The sequence below is a fragment of the Ceratotherium simum genome, chromosome 28 (assembly GCF_057802395.1).
Source record: "Ceratotherium simum simum isolate JZ-2026a chromosome 28, ASM5780239v1, whole genome shotgun sequence".
Taxonomy (NCBI): Eukaryota; Metazoa; Chordata; class Mammalia; order Perissodactyla; family Rhinocerotidae; genus Ceratotherium; species Ceratotherium simum.
The window spans coordinates 6,141,055-6,160,494 of record NC_141927.1 but is presented as its reverse complement, the minus strand read 5'-3'; the positions used below and the strand labels follow the sequence as shown (position 1 = coordinate 6,160,494).

Sequence of the window (19,440 nt, the reverse complement as noted above, 5' to 3'; positions counted from 1 at the left end):
GTTAAAAAATGGGAGTGAGATGACTCATATTTTGATTGAAACAAATAAACACTAACAATAGGAAAATCTCCACTACAGTTCTCTTCTTCCTGTGTGTGCCCTCATTCCCACTTCCTGTGTGCACCTTCACCCCTCATCCCACTTCCTGTGTGCACCTTCACCCCTCATCCCACTTCCTGTGTGCACCTTCACACCTCATTCCCACTTTCCGTGTGCACCCTCACCCCTCATCCCACTTCCTGAGTGCACACGCACCCCTCATCCTACTTCCTGCGTGCACCCTCACCCCTCATTCCCACTTCCTGCGTGCACCTTCACCCCTCATCCCACTTCCTGTGTGCACCTTCACCCCTCATTACCACTTCCTGTGTGCACCTTCACCCCTCATTCCCACTTCCTGCATGCACCCTCACCCCTCATTCCCACTTCCTGAGTGCACGTGCACCCCTCATTCCCACTTCCTGCACGCAACTTCACCCCTCATCCCACTTCCTGCACGCAGCCTCATCCCTCATCCCCACTTCCTGCACGTACCTTCACCCCTCATCCCACTTCCTGCGTGCACTCTCATCCCTCATCCCCACTTCCTGCACGTACCTTCACCCCTCATCCCACTTCCTGCGTGCACTCTCACTTCTCATTCCCACTTCCTGCATGCAACTTCACCCCTCATTCCTAATTCTTGCGTGCACCCTCACCCCTCATTCTCACTTCCTGCACACAACTTTACCCCTCATCCCACTTCCTGCGTGCACGCTCATCCCTCATCCCCACTTCCTGCATGTACCTTCACCCCTCATCTCACTTCCTGTGTGCACCCTCACCCCTCGTCCCACTTCCTGTGTGCACCCTCACCCCTCATTCTCACTTGCCTGTGAACTTTAGTCCTCACTGAATGAATCAGTTAAGATGTGACTCTTAAGTGACTTCTGTGAATGAGTGTCCTTGTGGCTCTGAAAAAGAGGTGGTAGTGTGCTGCACTGTCACATACTATCCCTCAAAAAGCACTTGTTGATATAAATGTTTGAACCCCTAAAGATGAAGCAAATTGAGTCAGCCATTCCGTTGTGGTTCATGGTGATGGATGCTGTGGTCCCTCACCGCAATGATAGAGAAATATCTCTTGAAATAATTTTTTTTCCCCTCAACTTGTGAGTAAAAATTCAAGCATGCAGAAGAAAAAGTAAGTTCTGAATGACATGCTTTTTATAACTCATGGCATTGAAGTGAAAGGGGATAGGAATTTTCCACTAGCTTCCATTGGAATAGACATGCATGCAAGGCAGTAGGGTTAGGGAGAGGGGGCAGACCTCCAGAACTGAAACGAATTATGGGAAAATGATTCAAGTCCCTTGTACTTCTACCACAAGCATTTGGACAATCACACTGAAAATTTACTTCCCAAACTGCTTTGGTGTTCACGTAAATTTGGCTTTTCTGTATGTTATAAAACGAGTTCAACTTAGAGCAAGTGAGGACGGCAAGCATGCAAACTATAAATTCCATGCAGAAAGGGACCACATTACTTTGGTTCAATGGGCACACATTCTGTACTTCCAGCACACCACCCAAACCGTATCAGCCTGAGGCCACCATACTAACCCACAGAACACATGCATGTTGCTCTCAGAACGTTTCTCCTGAAGTACACTATGCTTATAAAAGTTGTTAGCCTGAAAGGAGACACAGTGCCAGACAACTACCTTGCAAAAAACATGGTTGTTTTTCTTAACAGTTTCAGAAGTTAGAAAAATACCCAAGTTTACATTCTAGTGAAGATCTTATATAATTTACTAGTTCTTTTTGAGTTACTGGTTTTCTGATAAACATATCAAATCATAGAGATTGCAATTACAGACAGTATCTGGATTGGGGGAAGGGAAGGAAGAGGGTGGGCTGAGCTTACACTCCACTAACTGCAATGTTCTATGCAAGACATTCTGAAACTTCTCAGCTCATGGCACCCTTAGTGTCTCAGCAGTTATTTTCTCCTGGCACCTCTAGGACAAAAGACACACCTAACAGTTACATTTATTGAGTGGTTAGGTTCAACAACTTAAGTATTTATGTCCTGACAATTTAGTAGACCACTGAAAACACAAACACACATTAAGTTGAAAGAAAAAAATACTTGAATTTTAAGTAACTCCAGTTATTTACGAGTGGAATATATTTGCCAGTTAGGCATGGCCCAGCTTCTCTAACTCTGCCATCAGATCAGACACCGCCACTCTCATTTCAAGGTCCATTCTGACTTTCTTGCAGTACTTGCTTTTTGCAACAGCAACCACCAAAAACCCAGCTTTGCATGGTGGCACAATTTAATAGCGTTGAAACTGTGAGCTACCTTGAGCCACTAATTCTTGCAGTGGCTGACAGATGCTAAGTATTGTCAGGTTTCCCTTGAACATTTAAACTATCTCCCAGTGCTCCTATGAATTTGCTGCAGGAACCCAGGGTGCCTTGGCATACAGTTTGGGAACTCCATTTAATTTCCACCTAACATAGCACAGTAAGCATTTACATACTCATTTTACCAATGAGAAATGTGAGGTTAAAAAAAGTTGACCTGGTAGCTAGTATGTAGCTAAGCTAGGATTCATACCCAGGTGTGTTTGCATCCCCAAACCTGCACTGTAATGGCAACTCCATAACAGCTTCCAAAATCACAAATGTAGCCCTTCCCCACCTTCATCCTACACAAATAGAGCTTCTTTATTCAGGTTTTTAGAATGTTGCTCAAAAGTAGGAAATATTTAAATTGGAGTAACTCAAAATATGATTAAATTCAGCAGAATAATTTATTTGTTTTACTTTTCTCAGAGTAATTTTGTATTCATTCCAGTGGGCAATGGGTAGCACAACTATTCAGAGAATAAATCATTTTCTTCCTACACTGGAAGCCACTGAACTCCAACAAAATGCAACCCATGACTCAGACATTTATTTATTTATTATTTATTTTTAGACTAATGGGAACTGCTTGAATTCTTTCTTGGTCTTCCAAGAGCAAATGCCTTTTATGCTTGATCCGGAAAGAATCAAGTTTCTGAATGTTAAATTACTAATTTACCTAACCGAATACTTTTAACCCTCTTTGGGCAGCTGGAATGGTTTAATCTATAGCTCTCTGCAGACAGTCACTTTAAAATCACTTTTCCAAAGTTCATTTCTTTAGGCAGTATTTAGGTACCACCAGATGAAAACTGCAGACAGAAGTAAATAAAACCTCCCATAGCAACTCGGGTCGTAGTGTCACAGCAAAATTTGTCAAACACTTCATTTTTAATATCCTTTCCTTTAAAAGTCTTTTTACTGAAGTCTAAAGCACAGGAAGTATATAAAGTATACTAACCTTAAATTGACAGCTTGGTGAACTTTTAAAATATGAATTTACTCAAGTAACTAGAAACGAGATCGAGATATAAAACATCTCCAGCACCCCAGAAGGTTCCCTCATGCTACTTTCCCAGTTGATAAGCCTGCTTGTACACCCATAAACACCTCCCACCCAGAAATCATTATTCTGACTTCTGTCACCATCAGTACCTTTGGTCTACTCTTGAACTTGATATAAATGGGATCATATGGTAAGCACTCTTTTGTGTGTCGCTTCTTTTGCTTGACATGATGCCTGTCACAGTATTTAATTTTAACACCATCTGTTATGTTCTTTTTAAAAATTGAGTTGCAGTGCATTAACACATCAAATCAGTCCCCATGGAGTAATATTTGCAAATCAAAATAACAATTCTATTGTGAGAAGGAAACTAGCAAAAAGTGCTCACCAAAGAGTGTTCTTTAGCAGTTTCAATTTGCTATCATACAACTGGCTACAAAACATGAATTCAAGTTCTCACGATTTCAACAGTTCAACAGATTTTATATATAGCAAGTTAGTATGTAAGAAAGGTTCTTTTATGTCAAGGAGTAACTAAAGATGCCATATCTGTCTTTATTTAAATGAATCCTTCTCAGAGTGAAATTTTATGTAAAAATTACTTTACGATAACTAACTAATCCTACAGAAATAAAATAATGTGTGTTTAAACTCCATTTGGAGCAATGACACCTTCATATCATGACCAAATTTTCCTATGTATTCTTACTCAACCACTGGAGAGAGTGACTCCCTCAGTATGTGAATGACACACCCCTGAAATAAAAGCTTGAAATGAGCTCCCTCTAAAAATGAGTCAGAAACAATACCATCCCTAGAACTGGTATTTTGTAAAGAGAAGTTTGATACAACATATATTTTGTAGCAAGATACTCTCTTATTTCGGGTCAGGAGGCCTTGGAAGACATAATTAGAAGCTCACTGATTTGTCCCAAGTCCTAATCACGATCTGCAGTTCCCAGTTGAGGCTTTCTTCTCGTGGAGGCAGACTGCAGCCATCCACAGAGCACGGTGTGTGCAGTTTTCGGTACAGTGTCGCTGGACTGTGAGCCACAGACAGAAGTGGAACGTGGTTAAGGCTTTTCTGTGGCTTTCCAAAGTGAACAGCAGTCCCAGCTTGACTATCAACATTTCAACAGTGAGCAATAAATACTTTGATATATATTTAATATCTATCTTATCAAATTTCAGATCAAGAAATAAAGATTAAAAAAAGAGTCATAATTAGTAAAAAAAAAAAATAAAGCTATACTACTCTGTCTTGCCACATAATTTGAGCATTGAATGCTCAAATTCTTTGAGCGTTCTTTGAGCAATTTTGAGCATGCTTTGCTTTTGTCGCACCATTTCTGATTAGAAAATAATTCTGCTGTTGATCAGACTTAAAATAAGTTGTTAACATGCTTAAAATGCATTACAGCTTGAAAAATTAATGTGTAAAACATAGCCTAAATAAACAGTTTGTATTTCTAACATGAGTTAAAAAAAAGGATCAATCACTTTCAGATTGCCTTGCTTCTGCAAATCACAGGCAAGTATACAATTCCTTAAGGTATGTGCACCCAGGCCACTGAATTATGTAAATAAATACCAAAATAAGAACATTTTGTAGCTTTAAACACTTCCAAGGATGAGGACTGAACCACAGGTCAAATTAGAGATAATCTAATATAGTAGAACAGATAAACTTTCCCTCCTAAATTGTTCAGAAAAGCACGAACTTTAGCTGTTATAAAATCATAAAATTAAGAAAGCTGCAGTGATAGCTTTACGAATGTGAAAATCAAAATGAAAAGAACACACTTGCCTAGATATTTCCCAGCCTTACTACCGCAGCAACTATCGTTTGTGGTTTGGGCGGCTGTATCCAACCGACCAGAGCATGATCCTAAATGAAGCTCACAGCTTTCCCCCACCACACAGGCACCATCATACTCGGCTCATAGAAATGTCAAATCGGTGGACAGAGGACACAGATATATGTTGTATCCATTAATTCTAATCCACAGTAAAGTAGACAGAAAGGTATTTGGGCAAGAGAATATGAACAGTTCAGAAGAGAGCTATCAGCCGTTCTGAGAGAGGACCACAAAAAACACATTTTGCTGATGGGGGTCAGTAGTCCATCATCATATATAAGAGATGGAATACTCTATCACAAAGTTTCCATGCAAATTAATCCCATGTACTCTGAGCGCCTTCCAATACCATCCCCTAAATTCTCTCGGTTGGAATTCTTTCCACCTTTTGGTTTGCTAGCAGAAAGAGCAGATAAAGCAACAGAAGGCTTGGCTGGAGGTCTGTTCTGATGTGCAGCACTCAGCAGGGCACATGAGGCCCAATTCTGAGATTTCTCAAGCATTCCCATTTGCGTTCCCAAGTCCCCCTCCCTCCTTTTCTTTGAAAGAAACAACACAAGCTTCCTGCTTTCCTTATAAAGAGCTAGTTTGTCTTGAAAGTATCTTCAAGACAAAAATCATTTGTTTCTTTAGCCTTTTCCCTTTCCTAGCCATATAGTATAGTAATTGTGACAGTGTAAATTTATTTCATGCTAAAGAGAACAAAAAACGCCTGCTCCAAAGATCATCACATGGTCTTATCCCTAGAAATCTACCCAGGATTCTGGCAAACCCACATAATACAGACAGAGACAGTGGAAACAGGACAGATGAAAGACATAAATAACCTTGGGATCTGAATAGTGAAAAAGTAAGATTGTTAACACTCGGTGGCACATTTTTTTAGGTGAGAACAGGTGTATGAGTATAGTGGAAAAAGGGCTGGACCATGGTTTTAATTTTTAGTCTGTTAGGAGCTAGCACTGTGACGCAGGTCCGAGTGTCCTCATTCACAAAGTGAAAAAGTTCAATAATATCATTGATTTCTAAACCTTTTTTCCCCCAGCTTTTGAAGGACTATCATCCCATAGGGAAGTGAAAATACATGGATATATTTATATCTATTTCTATATCTATATCTCCACACATGAAGACATGTCTATGAATATACACATATGTTTCAAAGATTATGTCTGCCATAGAAAGACACTGAAATATTTACTCAAGTTATTTTTTTCTCTCAGTGCACCTTAATTTCAGAGAGGCAAGAACAACTTTAGTTCCATTAAAAAGTAAATCCCCAGTATATTGTAGCCTAAATTCATCAATCTCATTCTCAGAGCTGAATTTCTCCCATTTGTAATAATTGATAATGCAGTTCATTTTCTAAAGGAGACAATAGTTTATATTCCCTTCCTACCTCTGTAGGAAACATTTCTAGTGTCTCCTAAGCCAAGAACTTGACAGAATATCCCAAGACCTCGGCCGCTGGCAGAATGTCTGATGTGCAATGGGGACTTGCTGAGGTTAGAAGTGACACTCTTCTCAATTCTGCTGCCACAGCCTGTCAGCCTCACGTCCTATCTTCCTCATACGGCGATCTCAGCCTCATTTCTTGTCTCCAGCCTTCCCCTTTCTCCAATCTGGTAGAAACACTGTCACTCTCAGAATGGCTGCTTTTTCAACAGGTCTTCTCTGCAGCACATGCAGCAGGGATGGGTTTTGCACTGCACCAGATTGCTGACGTGAGCTTTAACCCACGGTCCCCTGTGAACGGTCCCTGTGCCACTCCGTCTGAGCCTCATCGTCTGCTGCAGCAGACTCGGGCCCGGGGACTGTGGGTGAGGCAGTAAGTGCTCTGACCCTCGGGTTTCTCCTCTGTACAAGAGGTCTGAGAGTACCACCCTGCTGTCTCAGGGAACACCTCTTGTGACCACTTCCAATCCCTGCGGCCCCCTCTCATCTTTCACCCATTCCCACAAGGACGAGTCCACAGGCCCTGCCTTGATCAGTACCACAGACCCCTGCTCCCCACCCAGCAAACCCTCCAACTCCAGGCTGGTTGGAGACGCCAGTGGAAACCCCTTCAGTGCTCCTGCGACCACAACCCAAAAGTGTGGGAGAGTTGATGACCACGGGGCTTCCCTTGTCCAGCAGGGATGGGAGCATCCTTTTTCTTGCCCCAGGTGGACAGTTTTGAGACACGTTTCCTAAGGCTCCTGAGAAGGTCTTGCGGGATTTTGCATCCGTCGCCACGGTGGTGGCCAATCAGGTCCATATGTTGGAACTGGCCTCCTCCTCCCTGCTTCCCTGGCCCGTCCTCCACGGCTGCTCCCTGGGACTACTTCCTAAATAAACTTCCTGCAGGCATGCCTTTGTTTCAGGCTCTGCTTTGGGGGAAACCCAAGCTAGGGCAGTGTGAGAATCAAGTCAGATTAAAAAAAATATATATATATACACACACACACACACACACACGTAGACATTTTGCAATTGTAAATTGCTATAACTCCTCTTCCTGTATATAAACGTATACACGACCTTACAATATCTGCTGCATTTTATTTGCAGTATCTGTAAGGTGCTGTGATCCAGCGCTCTATTTGGGTAGATATTGGGTAAATATAAATGTACCTTAAGATCCCTCTAGAAGTCTCACGTGTGTAATACATGACACTTTTTGTCATATGAAATGCTCTAATCTATATTAGGTTACAATACCAGACTCATTAAGCCTGCTTATATTTAAAATGGCTGCTACTGATAAAAAATAGCCATTTTATCAGTAGGAAGTGACTGGAACATTTGGAGGGGAAAAAATACATTTTCTCCTTAGATTTTGGAGTGATGGCAACATACAAAAAGGCAAAGAGGTGTGAGTGTATGTGATAACCGCCTCCCCCATTAAAAACAAAAAAGAGTATGTAGTTACACTCACAAATAAAAGCAAAGAAATATGATTTGATGGAGCACAGATATACTGGTGTGCTCAAATTATTTTAAATTTTATCTGTCCCAGGAGGAGGGGGACAGACTTTAGATTTAGTATGGCACCAGCCGGTGCCTGCAACTCTAGTCCTTATCATGTCTTTAAGTTTACAGTCATAAACGAGAACACTTTTAGTCTCTTTATACTAGTGAAAATAGGAAAGAGGTTATCTAGACACAGCGTCAGAGAGCAGAAAGTCACTCATAAATTATTCATACAAAAAAGCAAAAAGGAGAGATGAGAACAAATTAGTTCCAGGAAGTGCTTGAAAGATCCCATGCGGGTGGGGGCCACGAAGTTATGGTGGACAGAAGCAGGTTTGCTCAATGACCACCTGGAAACCTCTATTGGAGGCCCGTGCTGCCCTTGATGTCCCGCAGTGCCTTACACTGAATGTGGACAGAAAGGCCAAAATTAGAGTCAACGGAAGGCAAGTGGCTTTGACATGGACTTTTCTAGGCTATATAAATTCAAGTATGGCATCAATACAGAGAGGAAACAGGGAAAAACTTACTTCCCGGCTCATGGCGGGATTTGAACATGGCCTCCAGTGCATGGGGAATGCATTTACTCCCAGTGTTCTGCACATGTTTAAGAGGACAAAGGTTTGCCCAAGACATGCATCTCCCAGCCTTTCCCCTTTAATCTCAGCATCTCTCATTACATACTGCTGAGTACACATCTGCTTAGGCAGGAAAATCTCTAGGTTAAAAAAAAAAAAAAAAAAAAAAAAAACCACTATAAGGAGGGGGAGGAAAGCCCAATTGTGCTACTTTTCTGTCTGAAGACCTCAAAAGATGTTTCAGTTTACTCATGACAGGGAACCAAGAACATTAGGTCAAAAGCCTTCCAAACAGAATATCCCTGGATTTAATAATCTTGCATTCAAGTTTTCAAACTAATTATAAGAGCAAATGTTTTGCTTGTTGTTACTACGGTATATGGCTATAGCATTTCAGTACCCCAAGCAAACAAGAACATAAACACATTAAGATATTTAAAAATCAATGAAACAAACACAAAATGTGTTTTGGTAACAAAACGCAGCACACAATGTGGTGGGGATCTTTGAGGAAGGCGTGCAGTGGGGTAGTGGGTAATCGCAGAAGGAACGGGGAAGGACTCAAAACAAAGGCAGTCGCAGACAAAGGCCAGAGGTATGAAGCAGCCTAAGTGGTGTGGCACAGCCAGGAGGCAAGCACACACAGAAATGAGGCTAGGAGATTACAGTACCATCAGAAAGGGTGTGTGCTGCCAAGCCAGTGACTCTGCACTTCATCTTACAGGCCAAGGAGCAGGGAGTGATCTGAGCAACAGAGTGATCAAGTTTCCACTGAACACCATACCTCTCTGGCTGGGATGGTGGGAGGGCAGTTAGGGGCTGCGTGACAATCCAGGAGAGAGGATGGTAGATGTTGGGTGGGAAGAAGGGATCAAGTCAGGAGGGATTACTGAGGTCGGAAAAAACCATCCTTTTTTGGGGGTGGGGGTGGGGGTGGGTGGGTGGTTGTGTGTGTGTGTGTGTGTGTGTGTGTAGGAGAGAATAGTTAGCTCATTTCGAAATTGCAATGCTAAAGAGTAAAATGTTTCCAATGAAACCTCAAGTTATTTGTTAATTTCATAGGAAAATTAGGTCATTCAAATTGATAAAAAAACTCATCCATTAGGAGGCATCAGGACATGGAGCTTTATTTAAGTGGAAATGATCTCTCAGCCAGGATCCATATAAAAGGAACCATCATCAAAATCTCGAGTTGGGGACAGTTTTTGTACACTATCTATGTTTTCCTTTTCTCATCCTTTTGCTACAAAAAATAATGATGATAATCTTGGTGAGAAGGAAGACTGTGAGGGAAACATTTTAATGTGTAATCCATCTGCCATAGTTGCCTCGCAAATGGACCTATTTTCCCTGTCAAATGTGATCGTTCCAAATGTTGGAGAGTAATGAAAAACTTCAGGACGTATTTTACATTAAAAAAAATGTATGTTTATGATGTGTTACAATATTATATTCTCGTTGCTGGAGCTTCAATATGTTGCCAGCTTTTAAAGACTGTGTTCAGGGTGTAATTCTTTTTTAGCAAATCAAAATAATACTGAGCAACAATCTGTGCAACTATAACGATAGTGATAGCCTTAAAATTTTAGTTAAACTTTAAGAATTCATTTGAATTCTAAGGAAGGAGAAATAGCTCAAGGCCCACACTTGGAAGAGCACTCAGACCATTAATTAAGAAGGGGACAGAATGAATGTCCACAGTCCTTCCAAACTTGGAATGGGGACCTTTTCCGAGACACTTGGACCAAAAGTCCGAGTTACTGCCTAATCGTCTTCAGATATGAAGGCAGTGTCAAACATTCCTGCAAAACATGAGTATGCAAAGCCACACATGTGAAATGAGAAGGAACCATGTCTCCTCCCTCGGGAGGTTCAAGTGTCTTGGAACTGTCTTGATTAGAGGGGCTAAGTGCAAATGGCAAGGATGGGAAACATTTGTCACAGCAGAGCCGAGTATCAGGCTGCCAATGGGAGAAGAGATCTTATTTGCCTCATATACTTTTTTGTACTAAGACTTCCTTATACCAGAATGGAATTTCATTGGTCAGATTTCTGTATTTCTGGGTTTCAGTGACACACAATAAAAATAAGGGAGATGCTAGACAGAAAGACATTCATTTCAGGGCAATAAACTAGAAAAGAACTAATTCCCGAAGATCAAGAGACGGGGAAGTTTCAAGGTGCATCTGTCCGGATGGATCAGTCACACAGGCTTCACTTCCAGATTTGGTCTTATGCTCCTGACTTGTAATGATTTAGGGAAAGACTACATTAAATGGGAGAATTTCATTTGGAAATTATCATTTTTACCCTACATTATGAATGTCCAGACTCTTGCTCTCTAAAAATTACTACTAGTTTTTGGAGGGAAAAACAGATTCTTCTGTCATGATGCTCCCAGGAGATAAAATCAGCATTGGTGATCTTCAATTCTAGGCTTTTCTGTAGTAAAAAAAATTCTTTGAGTGGTAGGTGGTCTATCTGTTTTTTAAGGCACTGAGAACCTTGGAAACCGGAAGGCATACTCATGCCAATTTTGGGATATACACTTCCGGCTGTTAAAAGGCTGGAAACGTGTGGCGTGACCTCTGGGTTGAACTACCAGTTTGCTCACAGGCATGCCAGTCCTCAGAAGTGCCCTTGCCTATACGATACTAGGCACTTGGAGGCCACAGCAGCTGAGACAATGGAAGTAACCAACAAACATTAACTAGTTACTGTGTTGTTATTGTTGCTGTTGTTTCTGGGACTAAATTCTTCTTTGTTCTTAAAGAGTCCTCGACTGTCATATCACGCATTTCTCTTAAAATCTTAACTTATTTTCACTGCTTCAAGTGTGAGAGCGCAAATCTTTTTGAGAATCAACACCAAATGTCTAGTACATGATATTTCTGTTTCTGTTCCACTTTTCTCCCAAGGACTTCAATTAGTTAGCAAATGGGTCAGTATCATATAGAATTTTCCTTTATTTAGCTGTTTATATTGTATATAGACACTATACACATATATACTATATGTAATATCTATATACACACACATTACATGTATATGTATATCTGTAATTTGCTTCAATGTAAGATTAACCATGGGCCGGCCCCGTGGCTTAGTGGTTGGGTGCGCGTGCTCTGCTGCTGGCGGCCCGGCTTCGGATCCCGGGCGCGCACTGACACATCGCTTCTCCGGCCGTGCTGAGGCTGCGTCCCACATACAGCAACTGGAAGGATGTGCAGCTATGACATACAACTATCTACTGGGGCTTTGGGGGGAAAAAAATAAATAAATAAAATCTTTAAAAGAAAAAAGATTAACCATACACACACTCACACACCTACCATATACATATACATTGTCATCCTGAAAAGCTGAAAAGTAGTGACTTAAAAAGCATTTTGCATTCTACCATTTTCAAGTTTAGAAAAAGACATGGCAATAAAGTTAAATTTTATTTTTAAAAATTAGGTCTTTTATGTCTCTTAAAGTTCCTAAGTCTAATTTTAAATTAGAACTTGACTTTAAAATGTCAAATTATAAACAATCCTCTCATGACTGTTGATGATTGTAACCACGTTTACCAAGTAGTTCTAGAAATGGGGGTGGGGAGGATTAAAGCATTCATTTTCTCCCTCTAGTTACATGATTTAGAGAGAGAAAGAAAGAATTATTTTTATTTAGCTTTTAAGTACTGCAATCAATAAGAAGATTAAGACTTTTACTTATAATATTTTGTAAATTATTACTTCAGAGTATGGACTTAAACCAAACTCCAGCTTGAGAACATCTTTAATAGTTCCAAACTTCCCAGAATAAGTCTTTCTAAATATTATCTCTGCTGGGCGTTAAGAGTAACTAAGACAACTCCTCTGGATGACTTATATAGCTTTGACTTTAACCTCAAAAATTCCATTACTCCCTGGTGATGAGAGAGAGGGAGAGAGTGTGAGAGTGTGTGTGTGCGTGTGAGAGAGACAGAGAGAGAAAGAAAGGAGAAATTATAAACTTCTATCTACAATTTCTTTTAAATTTGTATTTAAATCATAAAAGTTAAAAGTTTTAAAAAGGCAGGGGGAAGGGAAGATGGAAAGAGCGAATTAAAAAAGAAAGAATATACGCACTAAAAAGCCTGAGCTAGTTAGCACCAGCTAGTTAATAAAGAGTATCACTCTTGACAGTTTATGAAGTCTATATCAGAGATGTTGGATTGCCGAGTAATAGTACTTGATTTTTTTTATAGTGGTCTAATCTGTTTTGATTCATACTGAGAAGAGAAAGCTTTGACTACAAGATTTTACAAATGATCAGAGCTCTAGTAATTGTCAGGTTTCAGGCTATTTGATCTGCCCAACAACGAAGGGAGAATCAGGGAGTGACCATTAACCATCAAGATAACTAGCATGGAGGGAGATGGGAAGCACAGGAGTAGGGACAGAGTCAACAGCAAGCAAGCAAGCAATGGAAGCAGTAACCTTGTGGTTCTAAGACTAACCTTAGACCTTAAAATACTACTCAAGACACAATCTATAAATTGCACCAACAAAGGAGCCTTCAAACTCTAAGGGAGAAACTCCATCTTTCCCATTCCATTTTCTCACTCTTTCAGGCAGAAGGACAGAATTACTAAGTGGTTAACATTTAGGAGAAATTATGTTTGATGACTGGATCTATGAATGGTTTCTCTGCAGAGAATTAAGAGTTTTAAAGAGAGGCACTCTAAGCAGTTTTATAATCTACTTTCAATTATTCAATTTAATCAAAAAACTTTTGAGTTGTAACTATGTGAAAAAGAAAGAAAAATAGGGTTTCTCTCCTCATGAGCCTATAGTTTGAATCAATTAATGGAACTGTGGCTCCCATCACTGGATCGGTACGAAAATCAAAGAAGGAAAATAAATTTTAAGTACCTGAAGTTATGCATGCACAATGACTTTAAAAGCATAGCTTAATTAATCCTTAAAACACTCCTCTGACCAATCAGAAACCTTACTTTATATATGAGGACACTGGGGGCCCCCAAAGTTAAGCAACTTACCTAGAGTCAAAGGCTTGAAACAGGGGAGCAGGCGTCCATGGCCTGAAGCCCACATGCTCTTTCCCACACGCCTGGCTGTCCTGCATTTATATTTCATTATATAATTTTACAGCCAAAGATATAGGTATTTATACCTAGGGCAGTGAAATTAGCTTCTTCACTCTCTTGTGCTTAAGCTCACGTTACAACGAGTCAGCACGCCCATCGTCCATAGCAACTCCTGGGAGAAGGACCAGTCTTGACTGGCACGTGAAATGATGAATGGACTGGTGTAGGGTTAAAAGTTTGCCTGATATATGAAATGATGAAATCGTGAAAAATGCGTACATGTGAGGAAAAACTTAATAGGTCAAATGCATGATGAACTCAATAAAAGGAGGGTAGGGGGACACTGCAGAATGTGGAACTGAGGGGTGATTCTCTTAGCTACGGGGAAAATCCAAAGGTGCACCTTCCCTCATACTCTGTCTTCGAGAGCCTTCTAACGTCTGTGTTTCGAGAAACCATTAAATGTAGAATGTCGTAGAAACGATGATGCTTCTTAGCACCAAATCTTCATTTCCTGCCTCACGTGGACGGAGCTGCAGCTTGGCAGAGTGGACGCAACACAGTGAAATCCCTGTGGTCCTTCTGCTGAACTGCACGCATCTCCGAGCTGTGGCCTCACTACCTCCCTCGCCTGCCACAGTGTGGACTTCTAGAGGGATCTAAACAGTTTGTCTCCTACACATGCTGTTACTAAGCTGCTGGATTTTGAGTTAACAAAATCACAGTGTTTTACTGGTAGTGATAAAAAAAAAAAAACAGCAAGATTTCAAAATCAGAGCAAGGCACAAGTCTTCCAATAGATTTTATAAAAGAAAGGGAAGATATTTAGGAATAAGGTTTCTGGTCATCTGACTAATGGCTCTCTTTCTGACACGTGTTCTTTTCCAGCTTGAGAATTATATCCAGGACAACATGAAGAAAGAAATGGTAGAGATGCAACAGAATGCAGTACAGAACCAGACGGCTGTGATGATAGAAATAGGAACGAACCTACTAAATCAAACCGCAGAGCAAACACGGAAGTTAACTGATGTTGAAGCCCAAGTAAGTAAGGAAATAGAACACACACAAAGGTCCAGCCAGATAAATACCAGCACGAAATCATTCTGCACGGTCACTTCATGAAATAATGGAAAAGTAAAGAAAGCTCAAGTATAGCAGGAAAAAAAGAAAGGAATTGGTAAGAAATTAAGAACTTGTGGCTAGATAGGAATTTAAAATCAGTAAATATATTTTCATTCTCAGTATTGAGGTTAAATTACATTTATTCTACTAAGGACATTCAAATCATTTTCATCTTATTCCTACTTGACGACTACAAGATCAAGGCTCCTCTGCCTCACTGGTCATTTCTGGACTCTCGACATACTCTTCATTCTGAAGTCCTTCACTCTTTTTTGTGCATTTGAGAAATGAAAAGCACTGAGGGAGAGTGCTACAAACTTTGTTCTTAAATCTAACTCTTGAGTTAAGATAAAACCTGCATCTCAAAGAACTGAGTTTATACAATTTGTGGTATGAGTTTAGAGAGAAAGAAGCAAATAGGACAGTAAGGAGCAGCAGCTGGGGACAGAGAGGGCTGACCATTAGCCAGGAGCCTGAGTCTGTCACAGTTCGAGTCCCACCACCATCGGGACAAATAAATCTAGCAAGGCCCTCTGCTTTTCAGCTTTTCAGCCTCAGGGATTTCACTATAAACTGAGAGGTGGGGCCAGATGACTGACTGGTAAATTAAGATTAGCCTGAAGTTCAGAATTTTCAGATTAGCCTGCAGGCTAAAATCTTGCCTTTTAGCCTGAAGATTCTATGAGCTATGGATGAATAGTAGGAAAGAAGAGTATAAAATATGAAAAGCATAAAAGAATAACAGCAAAACATTAAAACAAAATTCATCCAGAGTCATGCTAAATGACACAAAACATGTGACCCAATAAGAATAGTCCAGGTGGGAAAAGTGCTGTTGGAGGAATTCATGGAGATGCTCCAAGTTCAAGCCTCTTCATTGGTGAATTGGCTTTCTGGTTCCTAGTGCTGCCTTCTTTACAGGCTTGTGAAGTTAGTATCTTCATACTCCGAGCTATAAATCACACTCAAAAAAAAAAAAAAGTAGATTTAATTATAAATGATTCCCAGGATATATTACTCCTATATGCTACTTCAGCTGAAAGGACAAGAAATGCCAGGCACCAGCCAGGAGGGGATGTGAGATCACCCAGCTGTGATAAGACCGCGTCTAGAAGGGCACAGGTGTTCTTTTATCCCTCTCTAAAAACTGCGGGATAAGGCAGAGCAAATAGTCAGGAAGTGTCAGAGGAATAAAAGATGTTTGTCTGAGGATAGAATAAGAACTTATTTGCTGACCAGATCTTTACACAACATGAGAACAGTTTTAGGAAAAATAGAAATTGTTGACACGAGGGATGACAAGGTACTGAAAATTGTAATCCCAAGAAGTAATAAAAGCTAAAAATGAAAAGATACAAAAATTTAAAAGTAAATGTATCAATATATCCATAGTCGATTATTAAAATAAATCAGTATTGTTTAAGTCACACTTCCCACCTTTTGAAAGTAAAACTGGTGGGAAATTCAGCTCATCCAAAACATGTCCTGGAAGTGTAACATTTCTTATGTTTCAGAGAAGAGTAATAAAAAACTATGAGACATGGAGCAATGATGCAAACCTGCTGCATCCTGTGTCAGTCAGCCTACAAGCATCTAATGCGCCTTTGTTGGGTCACATGATTTAAAAAAAGTCTGTTGTGAAACTAGATATCATATGATCCAGGATAAACAGGAAAATCAGAAAATGGCTGGAAAGAAAACAGCCTATAATGTCCAACTAAACATATTAGAATGGCTGAGCCTAAGGAAGGAGATCAAGGGACTGAATTACGTACCCAGCCTAGCTAAAGGCACTTGTTGAGCAGGTGAAATAGGTTTAAATCCAAACATGAAATTTCTGATTAGAAGCAAGATTCTTCTAGCCGGTCAGAGTGAGAGACTATCAAACTGGACAATGGTGGATGGTTAGACATCTGAGATCTTAGAGAAAACAGACAAGCACCTCACCTGCATAATTTAGACAACCACTTGCAGCTGGAGGCCCTCAGAAACGTGATGGAAGGACATCGTCATTGGTCCTGGTCAGTCAGGACCTATACACCATCCTCCCCATCGTACTCACTTATAGCCCTTATAAGTTAAATAAAAGACTCGAGTTTCCAGTTCCTTTTAGCAATAACCAGCAAAGAATGTTTGGACCCAAAGAAGACATAGGCCAAATCTATATTCCAGGTGTTAATATTAAAACCCAACCCTTATGTTGGCCAACACCTTTATTCATTCACAGAAGAGTGTTCATGGTATGAATGCATCCAGCTTTGATTAAAGATCGACCGTCCCTAAACCTGCACAGTGGGGCCAGGCCAAGCCTTTTATGAATGACACAGACCCCGAACAAACAATGCTTCTTTCAAGGACCCTAATTCCTGGGCAACAATTCTGCCTTACACTTACACGTGATATCACATCCTGAATAACCATGACACAGAGGATGTGAGTAATGGATTCTTCCTGCTAAAAGGCAGCCAAACGCTAAAGAATTTGTCCTTAAAGTTGTTTGAACACAATGGGAACAGCGATACTGCACATGGTATATGTCAGAAAGGCCCACAAAGCAAAAGTGAGCTCCCACTTATACTGACATGTTATTGTTTCTGAATTGGTTAACATGATTTTTAAAATAGGAAAATGAGAAATGGAAAAGAAAAAAACATAAAAGGCTAAACAAGTGAATACCAACTAGGAAATGCTGGGCTAAAAATGAGCTGCATTTTTATAGAATGGAAGCTTGTGACTGCCAGACACTTTGTCTACTGACAAACAAACATGAGAAGAGCATTTTGTTTTGAGCAGAGGCAAAACCATTTTTCACTTATCGACAGTTTCTGATATATTAAAAATGACCATTTTACGCTCCCACTTGTCTCACTGTGAAAAGAAATGACAAAACATGCAGAACAAGAAAAATAACATTCTATTATTTGACACCAACACCGTTGTCAAGAACTATTAAATGCTTTCCAAAATAAAGATATGGTGAAAAAATGTTTAACACACTCGGATGTAATCCAGCCTTTTCTGAAAATGAAAAATATGCCAAAATAAGAAATTGGGCAAATAATGTTGCATTCATGTTTCCCTATAATTTAGATAACTTAATTAAAAAGGAAGTTATATCTCATTTTAAAAATGGTAAATAGGAATTCTGTTTTGTTCCATTTAGGTATTAAATCAGACGACAAGGCTCGAACTTCAGCTTCTGGAACATTCCCTTTCTACAAACAAATTGGAAAAACAGATTTTGGATCAGACCAGTGAAATAAACAAATTGCAAGATAAGAACAGGTAATAAAAGGACAAAAACATTTATAATCCAGAATTGCACACTTTCTAGATACGAAAGCTTATTCCATGTGGCTGTCCATTATAAGCCTGGATTTCCAAAATGCCGAATTTCTTCAAGTATAGTATAAGAATCAGAAAGCTTCTGAGGGAAAGGTAGGGAGAGGGTTTGGAGAAAAATATTGAAATGGCACGCACCTTCTTATACAGTTCTCAATTTTGTTTTTCATTCTCTGGCCCCTTAAAGATTCTCTTACAGAAATCCTGCAAACCGCCTCAATATTATTCATGTTAATCTATAAAAAAATACTGCTAGTATTATGGAGTAAAAGTAACACTGGCCTAGGAATTCTCATATTAACTTTACAAAGTTTCTTTGCCTCTGAGCACTCAGTTTTTTCCAATGCAAAATAATCTACAGCAGAAAAACTATACTTTATATTGTAAACCAATGCAGGTGTCATGATGCAATACTTCCTCTTAAAACATATGAGGCAAAACCAAAAGTTGGTATTAAATATGATTGCATTAATATTTAAATACAGTATAGAAAAATCCCAAGAAAACGAACACAAAAACAGAAATGATGGGTGATCAGTGGGGATTGTTTTCATAGGTCTATTCCAGTTGGGGACGTATGAGGATAATTGTACTCACACACCTACTGTGCTTATCTACTTATTTCTAATCAAGGCATGTATATATGACACGGAGAATGGTCAGACAACAATACACTCTTTCTATTTTACAATTTAAATAATTCTTTATTCTTAGCCAAAAATGACGATAGACTTATTGTGTTATAATCATTCCTTCCCGTTAATCAAGAACTAAGCGAAAATAATTCTTTTTATTGTTTAGGTAACAAGTTTAACTTATTATTGATTTAGGGTTTTGAAAAGCAAACTTATTTTTTTATCTAATTATTTTTTTTTAATGTTTCAATTTTTCTGTCCTACAAAGAGATAAATAAAAGTTGAGACCAGTAATTGAGATATAACAATCTCTCTATTTTCATTTTGTTAAAATGGTCTTATTTAATGATGTTTTCTTCAATATGTTGCAGTAACATTGGGAAGATACGGGAGCTGGGTGATGACTTTTCTTACTTGCCCTAACAATAATGTCTTTGAGTCCAGTTTGCTGAACACACCCTAGTATTGAACACCG

The 19,440-nt window shown here is 39.7% G+C and overlaps 2 protein-coding genes across 11 annotated transcripts in view; one reads left to right on the top strand and one right to left on the bottom strand.

Moving 5' to 3' along the window:
• Window positions 1-19,440, bottom strand: part of MCPH1 (microcephalin 1) — a 246,496-nt gene that overhangs the window by 86,037 nt on the left and 141,019 nt on the right. The window contains exon 13 of one of the 10 annotated variants that reach the window (XM_087418298.1): window positions 15,914-15,940. The exons of 8 other annotated variants lie outside the window; for them this stretch is intronic. In XM_087418298.1, coding sequence (XP_087274424.1) covers window positions 15,929-15,940 — 12 coding nt within the window. In that variant the 3' untranslated portion in view covers window positions 15,914-15,928. Of the gene's footprint in view, window positions 1-15,913; window positions 15,953-19,440 lie in introns of those variants that run through there. One more of the 10 variants, XM_087418297.1, reaches the window with a different exon arrangement.
• ANGPT2 (angiopoietin 2) overlaps window positions 1-19,440 on the top strand; it is a 53,488-nt gene that overhangs the window by 14,682 nt on the left and 19,366 nt on the right. The window contains exons 2-3 of the mRNA XM_004440581.3: window positions 14,752-14,907; window positions 18,152-18,273. Coding sequence (XP_004440638.1) covers window positions 14,752-14,907; window positions 18,152-18,273 — 278 coding nt within the window. The remainder of the gene's footprint in view (window positions 1-14,751; window positions 14,908-18,151; window positions 18,274-19,440) is intronic.